The 22,112-nt window shown below is 39.7% G+C and overlaps 2 protein-coding genes across 2 annotated transcripts in view; one reads left to right on the top strand and one right to left on the bottom strand.

Moving 5' to 3' along the window:
• Positions 1-225: 225 nt before the first annotated feature.
• On the bottom strand, positions 226-4,097 carry socs6a (suppressor of cytokine signaling 6a). Its single transcript, XM_020599970.1, has 3 exons — positions 3,856-4,097; positions 3,114-3,183; positions 226-2,343 (listed from the first exon to the last, which is right to left on the bottom strand). The coding sequence occupies exon 3, from the start codon at positions 2,223-2,225 to the stop codon at positions 615-617; it is 1,611 nt and encodes a 536-aa protein (XP_020455626.1). The 5' UTR covers positions 2,226-2,343; positions 3,114-3,183; positions 3,856-4,097; the 3' UTR covers positions 226-614.
• Positions 4,098-12,547: 8,450 nt separating this feature from the next.
• rttn (rotatin) overlaps positions 12,548-22,112 on the top strand; it is a 30,895-nt gene continuing 21,330 nt past the window's right edge. Inside the window, exons 1-15 of the mRNA XM_020599976.1 lie at positions 12,548-12,781; positions 13,153-13,340; positions 13,706-13,895; positions 14,090-14,188; positions 14,341-14,431; positions 15,532-15,646; positions 17,860-18,010; positions 18,293-18,455; positions 18,975-19,165; positions 19,354-19,469; positions 20,389-20,556; positions 20,645-20,857; positions 21,009-21,121; positions 21,224-21,350; positions 21,664-21,839. Of these exons, the coding sequence (XP_020455632.1) occupies positions 12,751-12,781; positions 13,153-13,340; positions 13,706-13,895; positions 14,090-14,188; positions 14,341-14,431; positions 15,532-15,646; positions 17,860-18,010; positions 18,293-18,455; positions 18,975-19,165; positions 19,354-19,469; positions 20,389-20,556; positions 20,645-20,857; positions 21,009-21,121; positions 21,224-21,350; positions 21,664-21,839 (2,132 nt within the window). The 5' untranslated portion in view covers positions 12,548-12,750. The remainder of the gene's footprint in view (positions 12,782-13,152; positions 13,341-13,705; positions 13,896-14,089; positions 14,189-14,340; positions 14,432-15,531; positions 15,647-17,859; positions 18,011-18,292; positions 18,456-18,974; positions 19,166-19,353; positions 19,470-20,388; positions 20,557-20,644; positions 20,858-21,008; positions 21,122-21,223; positions 21,351-21,663; positions 21,840-22,112) is intronic.

The raw sequence follows: 22,112 nt of genomic DNA, 5'->3' as shown, positions 1-22,112 counted from the left end.
CTGAAAAAGATAACACTGAACACTCTGGCAATAAAATGCAAAAACTGATCAAAATTGGTCAGTCTGCAGAGCTTTAAAAAAAAAAAAAAAAAAAAAAAAAAAAAAAAAAAAAAAAAAAAAAAAGAAAAAAGAAAAAATGAAAATCACTGTAACAATCCTTTTCAGTCCTGGCAATAATGTTTGAACAGTTTAATGGATGAAAACAATGAATTTTCCAATTCAGAGTGGACTTTTATTCTACTTTTATTTTCCCTACTTTCCAACTTTAATGCAGATTGCAAACTCATGAAAATCTGCTCTATTTGCACAAACAGATGTTACATTTAATAATTCGTCACAATGCAAGCCTAATGTCTGCACTTAAAGTATACAACTATGATAACTTGGCAGAATACTTCTGTTATATTTTTTCCAATAATGTGCTGGCTTGTATTTCTGGAAGCAGAGACTCCTAAAACCAGCAAAATAAATCCTAAAAAGAGTGGAATGGAGGACTAAACAGTCACATGGACACCAGAACCAATCTTAAAACTACAGTTATCTGTAAACCTTGTTTAAATCTCTTAACTGAACACAAAAGTGCAAATTGCTACCACTGTCCTCTCTCTGTGTCTTCAGTAGTGCTTCTCCTGCAGATAATCTTTCATCTTGTTAGGCAAGGGCAATTTCTGGATCAGGTCTATTCTTGTGTATTGTCTAATAACAAAGCGACAAAGGTACTGCAGGGAGCGCACTTGCATAAACCGAGATACTGGGCTGGTTAGTCTGACAGGGTAGGTTGCAGACCCTGGTAAGCGAGACCTGGAATAGCAAAAAGCTCCATTCTCTGAGTCTCGGATAGAGTGTTCAATTAAGTCAACAATGGACGTGTGTCCCTCCACATCAGGCTGCTCATAAAAGCTGAAGCGGCCATTGGAGTGTTCAATGCGGGTGTGGAGGGTTTTGCCCTGTGACCTGAAACTCAGGCTGAGCAGGTACCTGTCATCTGAGCTGTCTCTGACCAGGAATGAGCCATTAGCCAAATTGACCAACTTTTCCTCTGCTTCCCAGCGAGTGATGGGGCCCCAGTACCAGCCCTGCCTTGCTAGTTTCTTCAGCTCCTCTGTCAGACTGGTCACAACCATGGGCCCACTGCTCTGGACTGAGTCATACACCCGACTGACCCCAGGAGCTGAATTTGGGTCAAAGTTGAGATGGTGTCTTACTCTCTCAGCTACCTGGCTATCTGATGAGCTAAACCCCGAAAAGGTCCTGGGCATATGTCCATTATTTGTCATGGGTGGCAGGAGTGGAGAAAGGGGAGGTGGGATCTCTACCCTAGAACTCTGGAGCATCACACCAGCAGAACCGATGAAAAGATTATTAACTGAGGTTTCCATGAAGAGATCTGGAGGCATCCCACTGATCAGTTCATGTTCCTGTTGTCCCTGGTCTGTGTGGAGGGACCCGCTGTCTGCTTCAGTCACCACCTCCATAGGAGAAGAGCTATCCAGGCAGAAAGAGTGGGACCCTTCCGGGTACATTCCCTCATCTAAAGGCATTGTGTACTGGATATAGTCCTGAGGTGTCAACCCCAGCACCACAGGCACATCATTTTCATCAATATTTAGGTGCAGCTCACCATTTTGTGACTGTTGGAGATTCTTTAAGGATTCTGCTTGGTCCTGAAAAAGCCCTTCCATGCGGAAATCATGAAATTCTTTCCGGACACCATTTAAGTTAGGACTGGGGCTAGGAGAATGAACCATGGCTTTAACTTTTACCTCCATCTTTATACATGCCTCATCAGAGTTGACTGACCGCAAAGGCCATGGTGAAGGGCTATAATGGTGACTGCGTAAGGATGCAGATCTAAGGGGTCTCTGGGCTTTCACCTCATTGAAGCTGATGGGCACAGAAGAGGATGAGAAGGTATCATCATCATCCACTGAGCCTATGGCAGAGGAGCCACCTTTCACTTTTACCTTCTGCTTGGCAGAGAGCCTTCTCTTTAGTGATCCCATGAGGCTCTCACTTTTTGAGCGGCTCTTATTCTGACCCCCTTTGTCCTCTTCTGTGCCAAGGTCACACCCAGAGAGCTCTTTGGTGTAGCAGCCACCAAAAAGTGACTCCTCCTTAGAAAACTCTGTAGTCACCGAGGGTTGCTGGAGCATGACAAAGTCACCCTCCTCTTTGCCCTTTATGCTGAGGGACTTGCGGATGGTCTTAAGGCTTATCTTTTTCATTCTGACAGGCCCTCCAATGTGGGAGCATGGGATGACTATCCTGATGAAAGTACTATCCACAGTGTCCTCCCATCAGGCCACATGAAACAAGTCATGCATACAGTGGAGCCATCAAGCCCTGTAGGGGGGAAAAAAACCTCACAAGATTATAGATATTATGCGTCTTTGGTTCTAAATTCAGAAAATAAAATAACACCTCACAGGACACTAAAAAGATCCACTTAAAATGTAAACATAATTGTACAGCACATAGAGAAATGCTGACTTTTGGGTTTAATTTTGGTAATTATTTTTAACCAGGTATGAATTGTGGCCTTGTACTATACTTTTTTAGGAAGACAAATTTAACCACACAAATTATTAAACACATACATACATACATACATGCATAAACAAACAAAGATACAAAATAATTATGTTTAGTATCTGGTCCCCAAATCATTTGTTTCATTGACTGCTTTAAATCATGATCCACAGACATCAACAGATGTGCTTAGTATTTTATTATGTTGCCCTGTCTGTGTAATTAGGATCACTGGCCTGCTGCATTGCTTTCAGTGGATCGTGTATAAAAAGGGCTACAGTTCCTAATGCCACCCCAGAATACCATCAAATGGCTTTACAGCTGAAAGCAAGCACTTACACCTCACAGTCATTACTTTAATTTAAATCTCCAGTGCTAGGCTACAGGGCCAAACAACAGAAAATGTGTCACAGTCCAAATATTCACTGACCAGAGTGTATTAAAGCCATTAATTTCTGAAATAAATAATCATTGCCTTTTCACACATAAAAAAGCTATGACACTTCTGGTAAACCAAAACTAAAACAGCATCTAGAGACATACCACTTAATGCACCCAAATAAAGCTACAATTCGATTACTCACCATTATGTGCAGAAGAATGGTGACTCAGTTGGATGGTTCAAGTTCCACTTCCACCACCTTTCATTTGATCCTATAACAAATAAAGGCAGCTCGTTATTAAAGCTCCACATTTCTGATTCACGACATTTTATAAGAGTAAAATACATAACATGGGCATATTAATCACTAACGGCAAACGTTGTGTATTGTTACGCCAACATTTGAAAGATTTATCCTAATCTGTCAAGGCCTACAGACACAACAGCATACCTCTAGTTTAGCTACGTTTGTTAGCATGCGCCTTTAATGACAACAACATGAAGCTCAATGCTCTAACTGCGATTGAATTGGTGCACTTTAAATGTTACGAATAAGAAGAAAATTGACATTGTCTGATTTCACAAACATTCGCCAATTTAACAGATGTGGGCTTCCTTGTATGTCAACCTGAAAAAGCTAACAACCATCTAGTTTGTTGACTAGCATTTGTACTTTAAAAGTACATTTGCGTACTAAACCTTTTTGGAAATATGCACATTATATTTCACTTACCCGATCACTACTGCTCGCCTCAACTGTTACAAAGCTAAATAACCAGAGCTGATGGCATTTTTTCTGTTTTAATAACGCGTTCATAAAATCTTCGCTCCTTGACGACTGAGGCTAATGTTAGCTTGGCTAACGTTAGCCAGCTTACTACCTAATACAATCAGCTAGTTATTTTTGTTAACGTCTACTGTCGAAAACATTACGTTTACCTTACCTTTAGTCATCTTCTGTGCACAGACAAAAGTATAAGGCATTTATACAGCCGGATGTGGTGCTCCCCTAAACGTGTGTGCTTATATTGCCGATTAGAAAGATACAATAAGATAACATCTTTCTGTCTAGGTTGGCTAACACCTTTGTAGCTCGCGGCCTCTTCCTTTCTTCCTTTGTTGCCTGTTGAATTGTGGGAGCAGATTCAGAGACAGCGAATCAGACTCACAGCAGCTAGAGCAAGTCTTTAGGAAACTGACCTTTCAAAATAATTTTAACAAATCAGCAAATTTGTTAATAAATGAAATTTCCTATGTGTTGCAAATTAGGTATAGAAGAATAATATAGACAGGTTTAATTTGTTATAGCCTGTGCTTTAAAATGTCAATAAATGTTAATTGGAAACGTGTGGATTAGTTGTAAATACCTTTTCTACAAAACAGCTTAAGATTAAAGAAGGGAATTTGTAATTATATCACACAAAGCACAAAAAGTGTAGGCTGAGATACAACTAAATAACGTACCCCTCTGAATGTTTCTGAACAAAGCATATTGCTAAAAGAACTATAATGGACCTGTTCAGTTACCAAACGTAAGGACATCAACTTATGTCCCCTTAGAACCTAAAAAACTAAATAGGACATAAAGTCAATGGTCTAAAGCAATGGCGAACAAAATACTGACAACTATAGCATTCTCATCAGAGATACACTTTTTCAAAAGGAGAAACTAAATACGGAGGTTACATTTCATTTTGTTGCCACCACTCTGAACACTGTTTCATCATTCAAAGAAGTGTTCTATCAGTAATGCAAATTAACATGTAGCACAACAAAAAAGCAAAAGAAATGGTAAAACGTGGAGAGTGGTTGCTAGGGAATATTTAGTTTGCTTGTAACAGCAGAGATGAAAACTAGCTTTCTCTGACACATGACATTATAAGTTGTGCAGTCTCTGAAATGTTTTTTTTTTCATTTGTACAAATGACTGAAGTTATCTTTCATACGTTGCTGCTGCACTCCCTCAGACAAAGCTTTTAAAATGTATGATCCACGTTATTTGGGCTTTCACAGTGAAGCTCAACCAGCTTTGTCATGCCAAAGAGGAGGCCTACAGGAGTGGGGACAGGAGCCTGTATAACCAGGCTAGAGACACAGTGACAAAGGAGATCAGAGTAACAAATTAAAGCTAATGACTGACACATGTTTCTATAGCAAAGACGTTAGGGATTTCTTAACAGTTTAATGCTTGTTTGATTTGATCTGAGTCGATTATAACTTACACCATACAGCTTATATACGGCATATAACCTTTCCCCAGTGCAATAATCAGGATTCCATTTCTACCATAGATATCTGATTATTGTAGAAAAAACAACAAGTTTCCTCCTTAATTCCAGCTGTACTTAGCCGTTTTTCTATTTTGTATTCCAGAAACATCAAGTTGGCTCTCCAAGTATTTTGAAGTTTTTGATAGAGTAACTAAAACTAAATCTAATTAGTGTCAGCATTGTTTTAAAGTAGACTGTGTTTACCACTGCCAGGCTAATTTGGCCCATATACTGAACATTACATTGTTTTTTTCCACACTGTCAAGTATATGGCACTCCTTCCCCAGCCTGCTTAGAGAGGCTGCATGTAGACATGGTCTATGCAAAGACTCTAATTACCAGGCCCTATTAGGGTTGATCAGGCTTCTTTCACTTGATGTGATGGCACAGGAGGGGAGGGCTGCTGGAGGGGGGAGGAAGGAGGGTTGGCAGCATTTAGATATAGTACCAACTGAGCTGGGTAAGAATGCAATGTTTCTACAAGCTAAATTAAACCTGACACACAAACTTTAGTCTGGCTAATGTTTGTTGCCAAACAGTAAAAACAAGTAAATATGTTGTCAACCACCACAGAGTATAATTTATGAAGGCGTCACTTTTTCAAAATCTATAGTTCCAGAAGAATTTGAATTTATGTATAAGCGTGATTCAAAACACTGAGTTACAAATCAAATGGAATATTGTACACATGGAGCAGGCTGCTCTGTTTAATGAGACACCTCCACATGTGAGGCAGCTCCTTGTGTTTCATCTTAATTTCAAATAAACGCTCCATCAGCTATAAATTATTTGCACAATATATCTGTACTTGCTTCAGTTTGACTCAGTCCTTTGACTTGACTCCTTTGCCAACAGAGGTTTGTCAGGGGCCCCTCAGTGCCCACCATCACATCCTTAACACCTGCAGTGGAGCAGAAGACAGGTACAGCAGACATGTCAAATAGTAGCAGGGCTAGTGGGACCACTTGGGTTTTGTTTCAGAAATGACTAGGGTTAACCACAAAATACAGTCTGAGTGTTAATGGTAAAGATGATGTTCACACCTCTACCTAACTGTTGTGGTGTGTCATTGTGTTTTCAGAATATTTCTTTTATGCAACATGAGCTATGGGTATATCATCACTTTTTCACTCTTTAGGTAAAATGTCTTTGAAGATGTCTTATTTGCTATTACACCAGCTGTGTCTACAGCGTAAGGCCTCAGCTATAACATGAGCTCAGTTTGAATGGCTGCCACGTTAACACAATGAACAAAATGTCTATGCTTGAAATTGTTATAACAGTTTCATTAACTCCTTCTATTTTGCTGCCATATGGGATGCAAAATTTTGGACAGTTAAAATAATGATATGATTATTTAACTGATTTGACTTAGTTTTATGCATGCAATGCTATTAGGGCAACATTTTATTGTTTTGCTCAGCAGCCCCTGTAAAATACAATATATGGTAACAGACTTACATGGCTCACAGTAGGAAAATTATTAGAACAAGAGTGGAGGTCAGATTAATTTAATTGAATTAATTCCATGCAATGGTCATAAAGGTGGGCTTTGCTACTGTGCACTGTGCAGGGGGCCAAATTCTTTGTTTAAGGGCTTAATCTTTCCCACCGCAATAAACTAGCTAAAAGGACAAATTCCGTATATCATTTATGAGTGGCACATGGATGATGCCACTCATGATGACTCCCTGCCATCATAGAAATATCCAAGACAAATTCTATTGCTCATTATCAGGAGACTAAGTTTCTTTAAACCCTGAGAGACCCACTTTCACCAAGCCAACAGTTGAACCAAGATACATTTGTGATTTCAGGGTGAACAATCTGTCAGATAAATGACAATATACAGCGTCTATCTCACGTATGTGATTATTTTGACTATCATCAGTATCATGGCAAGAACAGAGAGCAGAAGCACAGGGTGAAACCAAGACACAACACATTTGATTCATCTCTGCACTTAAAGACAAGACTGCTTTTAAATTTTGTTGAAATGTTTTCTAAAGCTTCAGCAAATGAAACTGATTTATTCAATTCAATGATGAGATTAAGTTTCCTACCGATTATAAATGAGTATGGTGATAATTGAAATAATTTCTCACATTCAATCTGTAAATGGCTGCCACTATACATAGTTACCTGAAATCTATATTTATTGTTTCTCCTTTAGTCTCATTATCATATTGAGAAGAAGAAAAACAAACCGATTTTGTGATATGACAGTGTGCTCATGTATTTCTTTAAATTGATTCTGCACAGGGTTATAAAAAGGAGGTGGAACACCTGAGGAGACAGATGGAGGCTGAAAGAAAAGAGATGGAAGAAAAGCTGAAGATCTCTGTAAAGATCTTGGTCCTGAAGGAGAGGGAGGCTTGGCAAAGTGAGCGGCAGAAGCTGCTGGATGAAAACAGGGCCATGCAGAGGAAGCTGGATCTCACTAAGCAAGACAACACCAAGCTGAAGACCAACCTCCAGAAGGCCAAAGAGGAGATCAGCTCTCTTCACTGCCAACTCTCTGAGCTACAACAAAATTATAATGTAGCCGTCTGTGACTGCACAGAGCTGGCGAGAGAGTGTGAGGAGGCAGTGGAGGAAAAGAAGAAGAGAGATGAGCAGATCGTCTCTCTTCAACAGAGTCTCTGTGACCAGAAAGGGGAAACTGAGAAGGTGAGGACCTCTGTTGTGACGAGTACGAACAAGATGTGGCAAAGTCAGTCAACTTGAAAAACTCCTCAGTGAAAAGGACAAGCTGCTCACCAGGGAAACTTGGAAGACACACTAATGCTCACGTAGACACCTTGAATGAGCTGAGTGCTGTGCAGACAGCTCTGGAGCAGAGCAAACTGAGAGCAGACGCCCAGGAAGAACAACTGACAAAGCTGCTGGCTGAAAAAGAGGAAAGCCACAGAAAGAGTTCAGTCAGGAAGAAGAGAACTTCCTGAAGGTGCTCGCAGAGAAACGGGAACACTGCAGGAACCAGCTGGCCCAGAGAAAGAAAGTGTTTTTACAGAGGCAAGAGAGCTGGAAGAAGAAGCTCTGTGAGAAAGAGGAAAGCTGGAAAAGGCAGCTGTTTGACAAACAGAGCCTCCAGCATGAGCTGCTGGCCAGAGAACAGTTATGTCCCCACATGGAGGCAGAGAGGAAAGAGGAGATCCAGCGCCTCCAGAATGAGCTCCATGACAAAGTGGAAAAGTCCAGAAACATGTGCAACAAGTGGAAGAAGAGAGCACAGCAATGACAGAGAAAGAAGAGAGAGCTGGAAGACATGCTGCTGGCCAAAGAGAAGTTATGGACCCTCATGGAGGCAGAGAGGAAAGATGAGATCCAACGCCTCACAGAGGAAAACATCCAGCTGCTGTCGCTCTCTTTTCAGCTGCTCTCATTGGAACAGAAGCAGAAGAAGAGCTTCTGAGGCTGGAGTCTGAAAACATAAAACAACCCACCCCCCAGCCTTTACCCTGCAATTGAAATGCTTCTCACACACCCCACTTCCTTACAGTTTTCTTTCACTTCTTCTTTTAATTTAACCAATAAACAATTTAAATTGAAATAATAATCATTTGAAATAATGCAAATATAGTTTATTATCTTAAAATAAAATGAGTAAGACTGCTGAAAGAGCAGGTTTTGTTTCTAGATAGTTTCTGTCCCGTTCAGGGGAGATTGTCCAAAGGCACTTGTATAAAATAATGCCTTTTGCAGGCATTGTGCACAGTATGTTTGGTGACAAAACTTTAAACCTTAATTTCTTCACTGCTTTCATACTGAATACTCTCTGCCTTTGTATGGCAGTGTGGATGGTTTATGGACACTTTCTTCTGTCTGTTCTTGGTCCTCTTACCTCTAGATCCCATAAAATTGTCAGGTTACTAGCTGCAAGATAAGACACATTTCTCCATGCTTCTCAGCATGAATATGTACACAAAATGTACCACAACAAATGATCATAGAATAGCCATGTAATGGCAGGAGGAGAAATTGGATGTATATTTGATACGGAGTAGAGCTGAAGAGCCTAGGTGCAGTCTCTTGTTTGCAGAGAGATACTACTGTGGTGCACTGATGCAGGTGCAGTACAGTACCAGGCTGATTCTGTGCTCTTACATCAGTCTGCTCACATGCATCTAACTCGACACTGACTCCACTGTTCACCAGTACAAAGGAAGGTATAGGAAACTATACTGCCCTGTGAATGCAGTAACTAAATATTTGGTCAAATTTGAGTTAAGACTCAAATCTGTCTGAAATCAGTTTTAGCATATAATAAATTATTATGCCATGCAAATGTAAAAGCAGCTTTAAAATTCTCATTAGCTACATCTCTAACTGCACTTTGGTTGCACAGTTAATGGGTCATTCTTAATATTTGGTACCTTTCATACATCATAGAATCTAGAAAATCAGTCACAAATTTAGATTTTTTTTTCTTTTTTTCATATTATTGTGAAAGACACATCATCAGTGAAGCTTGGGGCATCCATGATCCTGTCAAAAACCAGATTTACATTCATGAACAGCTTGGGGTGACTTTTCAGTGATTCTGAGATTTTGATTATGATTTACAATATTAAAAATCCTCAAACTGCATTTAAAAAACAGGCAATCCAATTTGAATGTACAAAGGCACAAATATATTTGCAAGCTAAATATGTATCAGAGTTGCAAAAAATATATACAAGGAATATGAATGATGGGATAATTCGGTTTTTAGGACATGATGGAAAATTTAAAAACATGTCACGTCTTTGGGAAAAGTATACCTTCTGCCTGATGGACAAATGTACAAGGCGGAATGACACACACCTTACCCCATATTTTCATTTATTTATGATGAATTTTGATTCTTGTCTGCTGGTGATGCTAACAAATAATCCAAGACACACAGTGGTTGTCAAAATGACAAAATGATATATGTACTGTTTGGAGCAGATTCAGAAGTGCTGGTCTGACTTTGGGTGATGTTGTTTTCCTCCAGGTAAAGAAGACCATTTCAGCTGTTTGGATGTCAGAACTCTCATTTTGTATTCATACTGTACTTCTGTATAATGTCAAACACATTCATAAAAACCCGCCTGCTATACAATGTATGAAAGGTCAGGGGAGCCTGGAATTACTTTTTTTTAACCTCTGAAGGTCAATGCACCCTGTGGCAGGTTAATCAGTATGACTCATGCTGTGTATACTACCTCTGCTCCAATGAACAAAATTTTATTCTAAACTGGTCAAGATGCAAAGGTTTTAGAAAAAGTGTGTATGGATAGGGGTATACAATTATTTTCCATGTTAATTTGATTTATGTAAGTGTCATGTATCCTAAGGTGCCCATCTTATAAAACATTCAGCAATCATGTCCACATGAAATTAATAATGTTTCCATACATTTGAAGAGGTTAATCAACTCGGTCTTATAGTTGTCATATATTTTCAATTAATCTTGCAAAAACAAAAATCTTCTCCTTAAAAAGCCAACTCAGCATATCACCTTCAGTTAGCCTAAACAAGTAGGGTTTTTTTAACAGATTTTTCTTTAAACAGGTGAGCCCTTAATTCAGTGTACACAGGACAATGGAACACAGAATTTAGCTCATCCTCAACCACCACAAGATCACAAACAGCATATAAGCACTGCTCCTTAGGAATACCTTTACTGTAGGTCTGCCTCCTCCAATTGCCAGTGGAAGGGTGACAGTTCTTAACTGAGCACACACAGACCTCTGCTCTCTTTGTAAAGTAAATGTAATAGTTCAGTGAAACAATGGGGTGGCTGTGGCTCAAGAGGTAGAGCAGTCATTCCCTAACTAGAAGGTTGGTGGTTAGATTACTGTTCTCCCCAGTCCACATGTCAAAGTGTCCTTGGGCTAGACACTGATCCCCATGTTGCTCCCGATGACCAGAGCAACGCCTTGCAGGAACAGCATCACCATAAGTGTGTGCATGAGTTGGTATCACAGATGGCTCCCTAGGTTTTGTACCAGAAACAAATTCCTTGTGTGTGTAACATACTTGGCCAATTAAAGTGATTATTAAAAAAAAATCATCCTTAATTTGAACTTAACTCCTAACTTCTAGTTTACTCTGAAACTCTGCTTTCCATTGCTCCAGTTGTTAAAAATTAAAATTTAAACCCCAAGAATAAAATAGTGCAGCTGCTTCTCTTTTGTGCTCAAATTCTAGTTAAAGATCCCTTTGGTCCTCCTTTCCTCTGGCAGCCAGACTAAGAAATTCCACAGCCTGATTTCACATTTTTTATAAGATGTTTCTTATTCCATGTTAATTTCAGCAGTGTATTGAGTAATATATTCATGCACCCTAGGAAACACCTCACTTTGAATGGAATTAATTACAGGAGCATTCTTAAAACCCCACACTCATGCAGCATACAATAAAATTGATCCTACCATTGAATCAAACAGTTTTGAGAACACACCATATAGTGTAATGGTGCAGCCATATGAAAAACCAAATCTTTGATTTGAACATTTGGTTCAGTATGCAGTAAATAGAATATACTGTATGAAGCCCTAAAACTCCAGAACAAGAATAGATTTATGTAACTAAATTTGAGATAAGAAGAAACTGGACAAGAAGGAATCTGGGTAAAATATATCAGTGTGCTGAGATAAATCAGTCAGATAATGAAAGTACAGCTTATTTTCTTCTGGCCACTCAAACTCTTAAAAAATCTAGATAGAACATGCAGTACACAGACTAATTAATCATAACCTGAAATCCCTCCAGAATATTCCAAAGGTGTGTGATTATATCATTATCATATCAAATTATCATTTGCTAAGTTAGTTAATTATCACCCTGTCTGGTGATCATATCCACATCATATCTTAAGTGTGAGATCTTATGCAATTTAAAACTTACACAGTTTATGAAAAGTTATGCCTGCACTGTGTTAGGTTGTGATGAACATCGCCTTTAAAATGCATACTGATGCAGATTCATTTAATGACAGGATAACGTGACAGCTGTCAAAACCTCACTCAATATGTCAGCAGTGCAAAAGGCATTCGTGATTTTGAAACTTGCCTTGAAACAATTATTGCTAGAAAAACTTGCTTTAGTATGTTTATTACAAAACATTTCAAAAGCCTACCAGACCACATACTGTATGTAACCGCTTATAAGTAGCCTATCAGATTCCTTTTGGATGGCTTAGTAACTGCTTTCAGCTTTGTCAATGCAGTGTTAAGCAGTTTTGAAATCTTTTTTTTTTAACCTCTGTGCAACTGCAGTTTGATTTGTGGCCTCTTTTAAGCTGCACTATTAATACATTCCATAGTTTAAGAATCGTTTTCATTTATGTGCTTTTATTATTTTATCTACGCAGTGTAAATAGCTTTTGGAAGCGCCGCTGTAGTTTGTCTTACACACAGTTGTACCTTGAACGCAACCTGGCCCTCTACAGGAAGTGGAGTGACGCTGGCGCGGTTGTTAAAAACAAACTCGGGCAGACGCTGTGGACATGGCAGTGGAAGACAACGGCTTAATAAACAGAGAAGCCAATTAAGTTTTATTAATTCACACAGGGACACGCAATATTACAATACATAGGACATGGAGTTATCTCCCCTTATCAAGAAAATAGGTAGGCTGATGTGTTAGCCAGGCAAATGTAGCTGAGCAGGCCGAATTAAAGAGAAAAACACAATCACTAAACAAATATTATCCGTTTGCATGCTTACGCTAGCTAATCATATCACATCTCTCTAGGTCGACTTGACGTTTATTTGTTGCTGTTTGATAGATGACTTTGCAACAGTAACGTTATGTAGAGTTGAAATGGATGTCAGTGCTAACGTTAGCCTAGGAACCCAATTCAAACTTCCGTAACTTATATTCTGCATTAGCTAGCTAGTTAACATAAGTCGAGGCTGTGTACCGATGAGCTAAAACAAGATGTCACTAACTATGCTATAATTTTTCTTCTCACCATATATCCTTCTCCACATACCTTAGGCCACTCTTTAATGGAGATAAGAGTTCGTGCACTGAAGAGCCTCATATTCAAGCTGGACCATTCCCTGATTTCCGTCTCTGACATTGTCCAAGAAAAGATGCTGTTTGTGCATCTTTTGGAATGGTTTAATTTTCCGGAGGTTCCAATGCAGAAGGAGGTCCTTGAGTTGCTCTCAACTTTATCAAAGGTAGATACATAGCTAGATGACTAATATATACGGTACACTAACTAGTGTTCTGAAGACAGTGACTAGTGAAGAGGGGTCTACAAAGTGTCAAAATACTGATAAACCTAAGTGTAATTGACTTGTCCTGGGCCTTTCTTTAACAGGGCTAACCAGACACAAACCATTAAGTTGAAGGAGGCTGAATATATAATATAATAAAGTGTCATTGCAGGCTTGACTTGACTCAGCCACACAATCACAGTGTACTTTATATTAAATATTAGCAGGAGAATGTTGTGTGTTCATTATGCCACTACACTTTATATCACACTGAACACTAAATTTTCCATTTCATTACTATTTATTTTGCCATTTTGTCTTCCAAGCATCCTAGTGCAGCCCAGATGCTGAGGGATGTTGGAGTGGTGGACTGCCTCACCCAGCTGTCTCCTAATGTGGAGCCCAGACTGCGAGCTGTCATCAGTGAAACCCTGGACCAGCTGTTCCAGCTACCTGAGCTACTCCCCAGTCATTCAATGGCCTACTCACATGGATCACGTAATACAACTCCAACAGGTGTTGGAAGTTAAGCCAAATATGTGTTTGTGTTTAGAGTTTGTCCTCTGCAAATCACTAAATGTTCATAATCTTATATTGGAGAGAGTTGGGAGGGGATGGTGTAGGTTGTCTTTTTACCTTAAAGACATTTTTGATCAAATATTTGCAGTACATGAAATGTTATTTTAACAAATCAGATTCTTCTGCTTTAGCCCCTGCAGTTCTTCCATGTGAGGAAGATTTTCCTAAAATGGGCTATTTCCACAGGAGTATGCTGGCCCATACGGATTTACCACCTCACAAGATAGCAGGTGCCAGAATTTTGAAAACATAATCTCAAAATTTATAGTGTGATTTGTTTCATTTTGAATTTTGCCTTCATTTTTTGCCCAAAGGCAAAGTATCACATTTTTCCCTGTAAAATTGTCATTGTGTTTTTCCTCTTTATCCATCTGTTTTACAGTGCATGAGTCTGTGAAATGTCTGAAGTTTTCTGTCTTTCCATGGCTGACTTTGACAAACACAGACAGACACATACTTTCATCCAATGAGAGGTGAGATGCAATATTGCCTACACATAACTGTATAACTTTTATATATTTTATAACATATTTTATAATATATGCTTAATTAAATTGCTGAGGTATGTTGTGCAATTATTTTTTTAATTGTATCATTAAACATAATCATGATTTAATTTAAGCAACAGTTTATCAAAGAGCAAGCTTAACAGAATCAGAATCTGATCAGAATCTTAGAATCAGCTTTATTGGCCAGGTGTGTCGGACACACGAGGAATTTGACTCTGGTACATCAGCTTTAAATGTGCATGTACATATCCCCGTGCAAGGGGCAAGTAAACAGTAAACCAGCTTAAGGCTATGTAATATAACAAAATAGACAGTATTAACAAGCAACAAACTTAAAATAAGCAGTATAAACAGGCAGTAAACAATGCAGACAGATGGAGGAATGCTCATTGAAATGAGGTAAATAGGAATAAAAATAGAGACAATGTTTATTTACAGGTATTGCACTGAGGAAAGGTATTACATTGAGGGTTATTGTCCAGTCATACCAGACTAGAATCTGACAAAATGTTCATTGCCGAGTTTTAGTGCTTAGTAACACAGTTAAAAAACATTTGGGTTTGATGTCTAGCTTTAAATACAAAATAGATTTTACATTGTTTTCCTTTTTAATAAAGCTTTTATGTTTAATTAACTTCAGGTGAGTGTTCAGTGATGTTAAATTGCTGAGTGTTTCATAGGGCTACCCCCTAACAGGCGAATAGTCGAGTCATTAGTTGCGAGAACTGTCAGTCGACTGCAAAACTTCTAATTGAGCCTTTGTTTTTATTTTATTGTGTTTTATTTTTTTGTCAGCTAGTATGTAATACAATAGAAGGTAACCGCAGCTGGCAGTTTGTCGCCTTCTCCTCATTTTGGTGTGCCAAGTGGCAATTTGCTCAATGCTCCTCCTTGTGGTCATGGGGGAATACCCACTTCAACACTGACACTGTCCAGAAAGAAAGAAAGAGAATGAATAGTCAAATAGTCACACTGAGGAGCTGACTAACAGTTGACTGACAAAATCCGTAGTCGGGTACAGACCTAGCATTTCAATACATCTGCTTTAATTCTTTTAAAAACAGTTCTCTAAGGAGCAGCAACCCCAGCTTGGTGCGGACCACTTGCGAACTTCTGTGTGATGTCATTATGCAGGACTTTCCTGCGGAGATCTTTTTACAGAGGCCCAGTATCGTAAAGGTAACACTGTACTACGACTATGTTGCATTTATTAGCATTGTAAATGTGCATACATTTATGTTTATCTGTACTGGAATATTAAAAAATTAGCAGGAAGACCTAATCTAAAGTTCTACCTGACAGAAAGTGTGCTACAAGGATTGCAGTTCCTATTATTAGCAGTTGTAATCCATGCTGTACAGTAGTAGATGACAGAATGATCTTTAATTATAAGGTAATACTGAACTCAGATATGTAACTTCAGTTGAGTTTTCTTCAGTCTCAGAACTTTGTAGCAGGGCATTAGAATGAATGTCAGTGGCATAATCATGCGCAACATGTTTAAGATGGAAATTACTATCGTTGATGAAAAATTTGCACTTCGAAGTGGTGTCTTGTTGTTGACCAATGCTGGCGTCCAAACAGGCAAAATTAAAAATGTCATTGGTGAGCTCCAGAGCTTGTTTATTTTCTCCTGGTTCCTGTCCAGCTGTCCTTTATACTGGGTGTGTTCCAAAACCCAACTGGCATGGCGCGAGTTTGTGCCTGGTGGGCGTGGTTTCCATTCCCTTTAAATTCAGCACATGAAATGGCACATGCCACTTGTGCCGACCTGAAGACCAGGCAAGTTGTGGCACATCAACAAAATAACACTTAGAGTCTGATAGACTGGTGAACAGCAGCCTGCTTGTTGTCAGAAAATGTGGACACCATCTCCTAGCAGCCCACAGTTTTTTATTATGAATCAGAAACTCTGCAGATAGGACATCTGAATCATGGTGAGTTTGAAAATTCATTTCTTGATCTAGACTGTAAAATTGTGAGTGAATTAAATAAACCTATAAAATCAGACTTATTATAATAAGATGGTGTCCTGGTATCTGGGCTCTTTGGGGCATTATTCAGTCAGTGATATAGGCTATTCACTTTGTCTTCAGAAGCAGAGACATGCTGTTGCTTAATATGAAAGAATAGCCTATTTTCTGGAAATACTATCATCAGCTGATGAAGATCACATTCATATCGCTGCCTCATGTGCCACCTGCACATCATTTAAACAAGCTTCCCCGCCCTTGTCACTACATAACAAGCGGCATGCCGGCATGGGCAAATGGAACACACTCACTGCTTTGTATTCTTTTTTTTTATTCACATCAGTTAGATGAAGTGTATTGTTTTGAGTGGCTGGAGTGTCCATCCCATAATGGATTTCTGGGATGGTCACTCTAGCCACTGTCAAAATAATAACCTGTCAAATGGTGTCCTTGAACAGTACACCAATTTATAATTCTCAGTCCCTGATCTTATAGAAAATTGTTTAGGCCTCTGGTGGCTTACTTTGCTTGAGCAGGTACTAGATTGTTGGTCATGATGTCCTTCTTTAAAGGAGTGAAAGTCCTTGGTGGAAAATGTTGTTCGTTTCCTCTTAAGGCCTTCTTAAATATCAAAGGTTCTGTGATAATGGCTCTAGACCAACTGTTCTCTACTGTCTTCATCCCAGTCTTGCTGGCTGAAACCCAGATACAGTCAAAATTCTGAAACTTACTGTGAGCGTCCTTTTTTAACATTCAACAAACAGGCTCTATCTGTGCAGAAGTGGGTTACGGTTTTTGCTGTATTTACCATTATCATGTCATCTTTTACCTGCACTCTTCATTTCATTGGCACAGACAGCATGTTGGAGAAGACATAATTCTGCCCCCAGTGAGCCACTGTGAACATTACTATTTTGTTAATAAAGTGGTACATTATATTACATTGGTCCCAGGGCAGTATTAGCATCCTGTCACCCAGCAGTCTCATCATCAAAAAGAAATAATTATGGAAAGTACTTTCCCTTCTTGTGGCCTTATGTGCTCCAGTCTCTCACTTGTCCCTCCTTTGTGTTACTACAGCTATTAAGACAAATTAAAAGACCTGGATTTAGAGACATGACATAACATTATCTGCAGAAGGCAGGAAATCTGAACTGGGAACAAATTGGTGCTTCAGTAATTTAATTCCATTTGCCATTTTTATTTAGCAAACTTCATTATGACTTTTTTGTCATTTTCTGAATTTAGGTCTTGTTGATACATGATCAGGTTTTATTTGTTTGTCAACAGAGCCATAAACCCAGTGTATTGGCCCAATTACTGTAATATCCTAATTTGATGTTGCTGCATGTTAATTGGTCCTTTAGGAACCTTTTCACATTCCTGATTCACAGTAATGTAATGCCTGTCTGTTTGCAGAACCTTCTGTCCCTCTTGAGGGTGGGTTTGGGTAAAGGTGAGGCAAGCTTCCTGCACTTGCAGGCTCTTTCCTGCCTGAGGCATCTTTGTGCAGGGCTGAGGAGGAGACTGCGCTTTCATCAAGATCCAAGCTTCTACTCCACAAAGCAAGGTAGCATGTGTTATTAGTTAGCCTGATAAACAAATGTTTTTAAATGGTGAGATCAGGTGGTTTCAGTGGTGAAAAATTATTTTAGCATGGTTATTCTGTTTGTGTACGTGCGTTCATAAGTAACCTGGTTGCACTGAGAAAAAGAATGGAAAACCTAACTTTTGTCATCTTATTCAACTGTAAGAAATTTAAAAAGGATTTACCAATCTCACCACCATATTTGATCTGTTCTCTGCTTTAGTATGCAACTCTGTGCCTTTTTGGTCTTTTGTGGCTGTGTAGATACAGTGTCCCAGAACTCTTCCTACTCCCAGGAGGTACGGGGGACACAGCCTTCCCAGACCTCCTCCCCGGGGGCAGAGTGCTCTCCCCGGCCCTCTGTAGTGGGACGCACAGGCCAGAGAGCCAGGGGTGATGGCCAAGATGGAGATGCCGCTTCCAGCAGGTGCGCATACAGTATGGGCAACAGTTTCCTCTGAATGTCTTTAGAAATTGACTCTGCTTCTGTCACAGTTCTGAAACACAAATGGTATTGTTAGTCTGTCTTCCTTGCTTTCAGAAACAACTTTTTGTTTTTCTTAAATATTCAACATTGTGGTTAGGTCTGTTCATTAGATCTTACATTTAGCAAGAGAGTCTTAAACATTTTTGAAACATGAGCACAATAAGATTTTAGTTTTTTCTTTGATAATGATGGAATTGCTAATGACATCAGCAACCTGCACAAGAAGATAAAGCGATGTGTGTAAGATTTATTTTTTGTGATTATGCACAACACTGGGAGCCCTCTAGTGTTGGTTTGTGGTATATAAAAAAAAAAAAACAGAACTAATTCCCATGAAGGCATATTCATTTTTTATGATCCATCCCTGTGTAGCTCGTTCGTCACTCCTCATATTTGAGTGGCGCAAGCACAGATCATGAATTTACAGTTGTCATTCTCTCTTGTCTGTGATTTATCCAGTGGCAGCTCGCACAGAGGTGGAGCAGCAGCACAGGCTCCCAGGCAGATGCCCCTGTCACCTGCAGATGTGGCCCATTGGGAGTTTCCTGACCTGTGTTTAGAAGATGTCCTGGAGATGCAGTTACAGCAGCTCACTTTGGCTCAGTTCACTGTTGCCACCATGGAGCATGCCATACCGCTACTTAAGACAGGTGGGAGTCATTGTAGTCTTTTTAGTAAAGGAGGACAGCTTTTTAAAAATATATTAATCAATGATCACTTTCACCATTTTGCTTGAAAATATTGCCATCTCTTTGCCTACTAACTGTATAATTTTAGCTATTTTTTAAATCATCAAAAAAATCTCTCCCGCTCTTGTTCTCTTCCTCTGTATTCTCAGAGGGTTTGCGTGTGTTCCATCATGTTCTGGAGCTGCTGTGCGATGCTGTCCTCCTGCTTGGGGACAGTGTTTGTGAGCTGGTCTGGGATGATCGCAGCTTGGTGGGGATGGAGCTGGCAAGTCAAAACACAACTCATGACAGCCTCTTATGTAGATAAATGGATACACTTCACTGAAAAGGGAACTGGTTTGGCCACCAGACAGTTTGTCACAGACACACAGGCATATGGTGCTCAACTGTCAAGGAGAACTGTAAGCAGGTGATTGAGCTGAAGGAATTATACAAGGTTACAAAGGCTTTCCACTGGTTACAAGGAGCTTCTTACACATATTTGGACAACTCTCATGTGTACCCTGGGTTTATCCAAGCACAGAATTGTTGGGTTAGTAATTGTCTTCATTTATTATGTGCATAAACCCCACACAATGGATTGTGTTAAACTGGCGTGTGTTTTTATTTACCATACAAAATCATTTGTTATCCTCCCTGACTTGTTTAAAGAGTACGTTCCTCTGCAGGGGGACTTATACACTTGTCAAGCCCAGGCCCCTGTGGCCCTCTGCTGTTTAATACATGCCCAGAGCCTTGCAGCCTGAGAACTGTTTTGTCATCTTTATGTGGAGAGCAGCTTTTGTGTGCCATACCTCTAGGTTTTTCCAATGGGAATGGGCTGAACTGTTCTGACAGCAACAGCAATGTGCAGAGCATCTACTGCCCCCTGCTGGTATTTGTCCTCTATTGTTAAATTTCTGCTCTATGAACAAAGTGGTTGAGAACAGATTGTTTCAATTTATTCATACTGAGATGGGGTGGATCTGTATCTCATCCCAAAATAACTCTGAAATCTGATTACATTCCATTCCTAACCCCTGGAATGAATTTTTCTCTTGGCTCCCAGCCACTAGCTGTGTGTGTGTCTGTGTGTGTGTGTGTGTGTGTGTGTGTTTATGTCTGTGTACAAGAACTTGCGCGTAATGTGCGTGTATTTGTGTGAGGTTTGCTTTTGTCTACATTTCTGGCTGTATGTATTTTAGAAGGAGAAGCTGCAAACCTGCATGGAGCTACTGGGGGATATCCTGAGCTACCATCAGAGCTATTCAGCAGACCTTCCACACAGCTCTCAGATTCACCACAGAATGGCTTACACAGGCACAGCAGTATTCACTATTAAACTCTTACAGACCATACTTCCTCCTGAGAAGGTATCTGTTTGCTTCTGCAGTCATATCTGTTATTACTTTACTGAATCTTCATCGACGCTAAAACATTAAGGTTCTCATTCTCACATAGGCTAGTGACAATCTCCCAGAAAACACTGCAACAGCCATTTTCCACCTATGCTTGGACACATCATTTGGAAGTTTATTACCCAGCATGCAAGAGACAGCGGTGGCCTACTTAGAGCAGGTGAACTCAGACAGCCATGACCTCTATAGGAGGGTGACACGTGCTGCCCTCTGGATGGAGTCTACTTGTAACTTCCTTAAGGAGGCACAAGCTGAGGTACAGCATGAACTATGTTTATAGACATACAGCCTACATTTCTTAAAGTGAAAAACACTGACACAAATGCATATGTCAGTTTGTAGAAAAGTCTGTTCAGCCTGTGACTCGAGCATTTTTCATGAATTCCTTTGTTTATTTCTTTATAAAGGGGGAGAAGAACTGGTTAGAGTTACTGGAGCTGGCGGACCAGGCCATAGATGGCCTCCCGTTTCACCAGTACTTACCCACTGTCAAGGAATTTGTTCACATCTGCTCTTACTTGTAAGATAATTGTAAAATCATTGTTTCTTGCAGTTTAAAGTCTGTTGTTTTTCTGTTTAAATGTTAAATATTTTATAAACTCCTTTGGATGTCCTTCATTAGGTGGAGGTTTGATCATCCCAGTCCGCTCCTCCAAACAGAGAGCCAGAAACTTCTCCTTAAGCTGCTGTCCCATCCCTTACTGTCTGTCAAGGCAGAAACATACAAACATACCTTAAACCTGGTCAAGGTTAGTGCAAGCCACCTTATATAGGCACTGTGTTTAAATGAGTGTACAAATTCATAGCTAAAAACTACCGGAGCAATAAAATGAGTCAGTTTGGTGTGGCACTCATATGTAAAACAGTAGGATGAAGATGGATGAATCAGAGATCTTTGACTGTGTACTTTAAAAACCACTTGACATTTGAAATCAGACTTCCTTTTCATTTCACCAAGTACTGTCTAAGTGCATGGCCACATTTAAAGTGAACTGGAACTTGTGCAAGTGAGAGGATAGCGATAATTTATGAAGTGCTTTGGTGTGATTACATACACCCTAGGGTTGCCTTGGCATCCAGAAAGTGTCACGACAGGAGCAAGGATCCTGCGGTGGAGTCAACTTTCTTCTTCACCACAGGGTGCTCTATGAAATAAGTGCATTTGGACTCCAGGACTCTGCAGATAAGGTAGGTGTGCTTGGTGTAAATCTACTGTACACAAAGTACTGTGGAGTACTGTAGGCCTTTGAAGCAAAGGCATGGTGACTACTTTTTTAATATGTTCATTTATGTCAGGGTTATAGGAATAAATGCAATCGCACACAGTTATACATAAGAATAAAAGAACTGGGGTTTGTGTGTTTTTGATGTTACTGTACATTATTATATTAACTGTCAGGCTACACCAGTCTTGCGTAATTTAGAGTACCTGCTAGTAAATATTTTATCAGCAGCACCTGTGTCAATTCAGCTGTTTACCTGGGATCTACAGGTGAATGCTGCTGCCCAGG

The sequence above is a fragment of the Monopterus albus genome, unplaced genomic scaffold (genome assembly GCF_001952655.1).
Source record: "Monopterus albus unplaced genomic scaffold, M_albus_1.0 scaffold44.1, whole genome shotgun sequence".
Lineage (NCBI taxonomy): Eukaryota > Metazoa > Chordata > Actinopteri > Synbranchiformes > Synbranchidae > Monopterus > Monopterus albus.
The sequence above is the reverse complement of the archived record's forward strand: the minus strand, read 5'-3'. Positions and strand labels throughout refer to the sequence as shown.

Coding starts and splice junctions, on each gene's coding strand:
- socs6a (XM_020599970.1), bottom strand. CDS start 2,225: ATGAAAAAGATAAGCCTTAAGACCATCCGCAAGTCCCTCAGCATAAAG.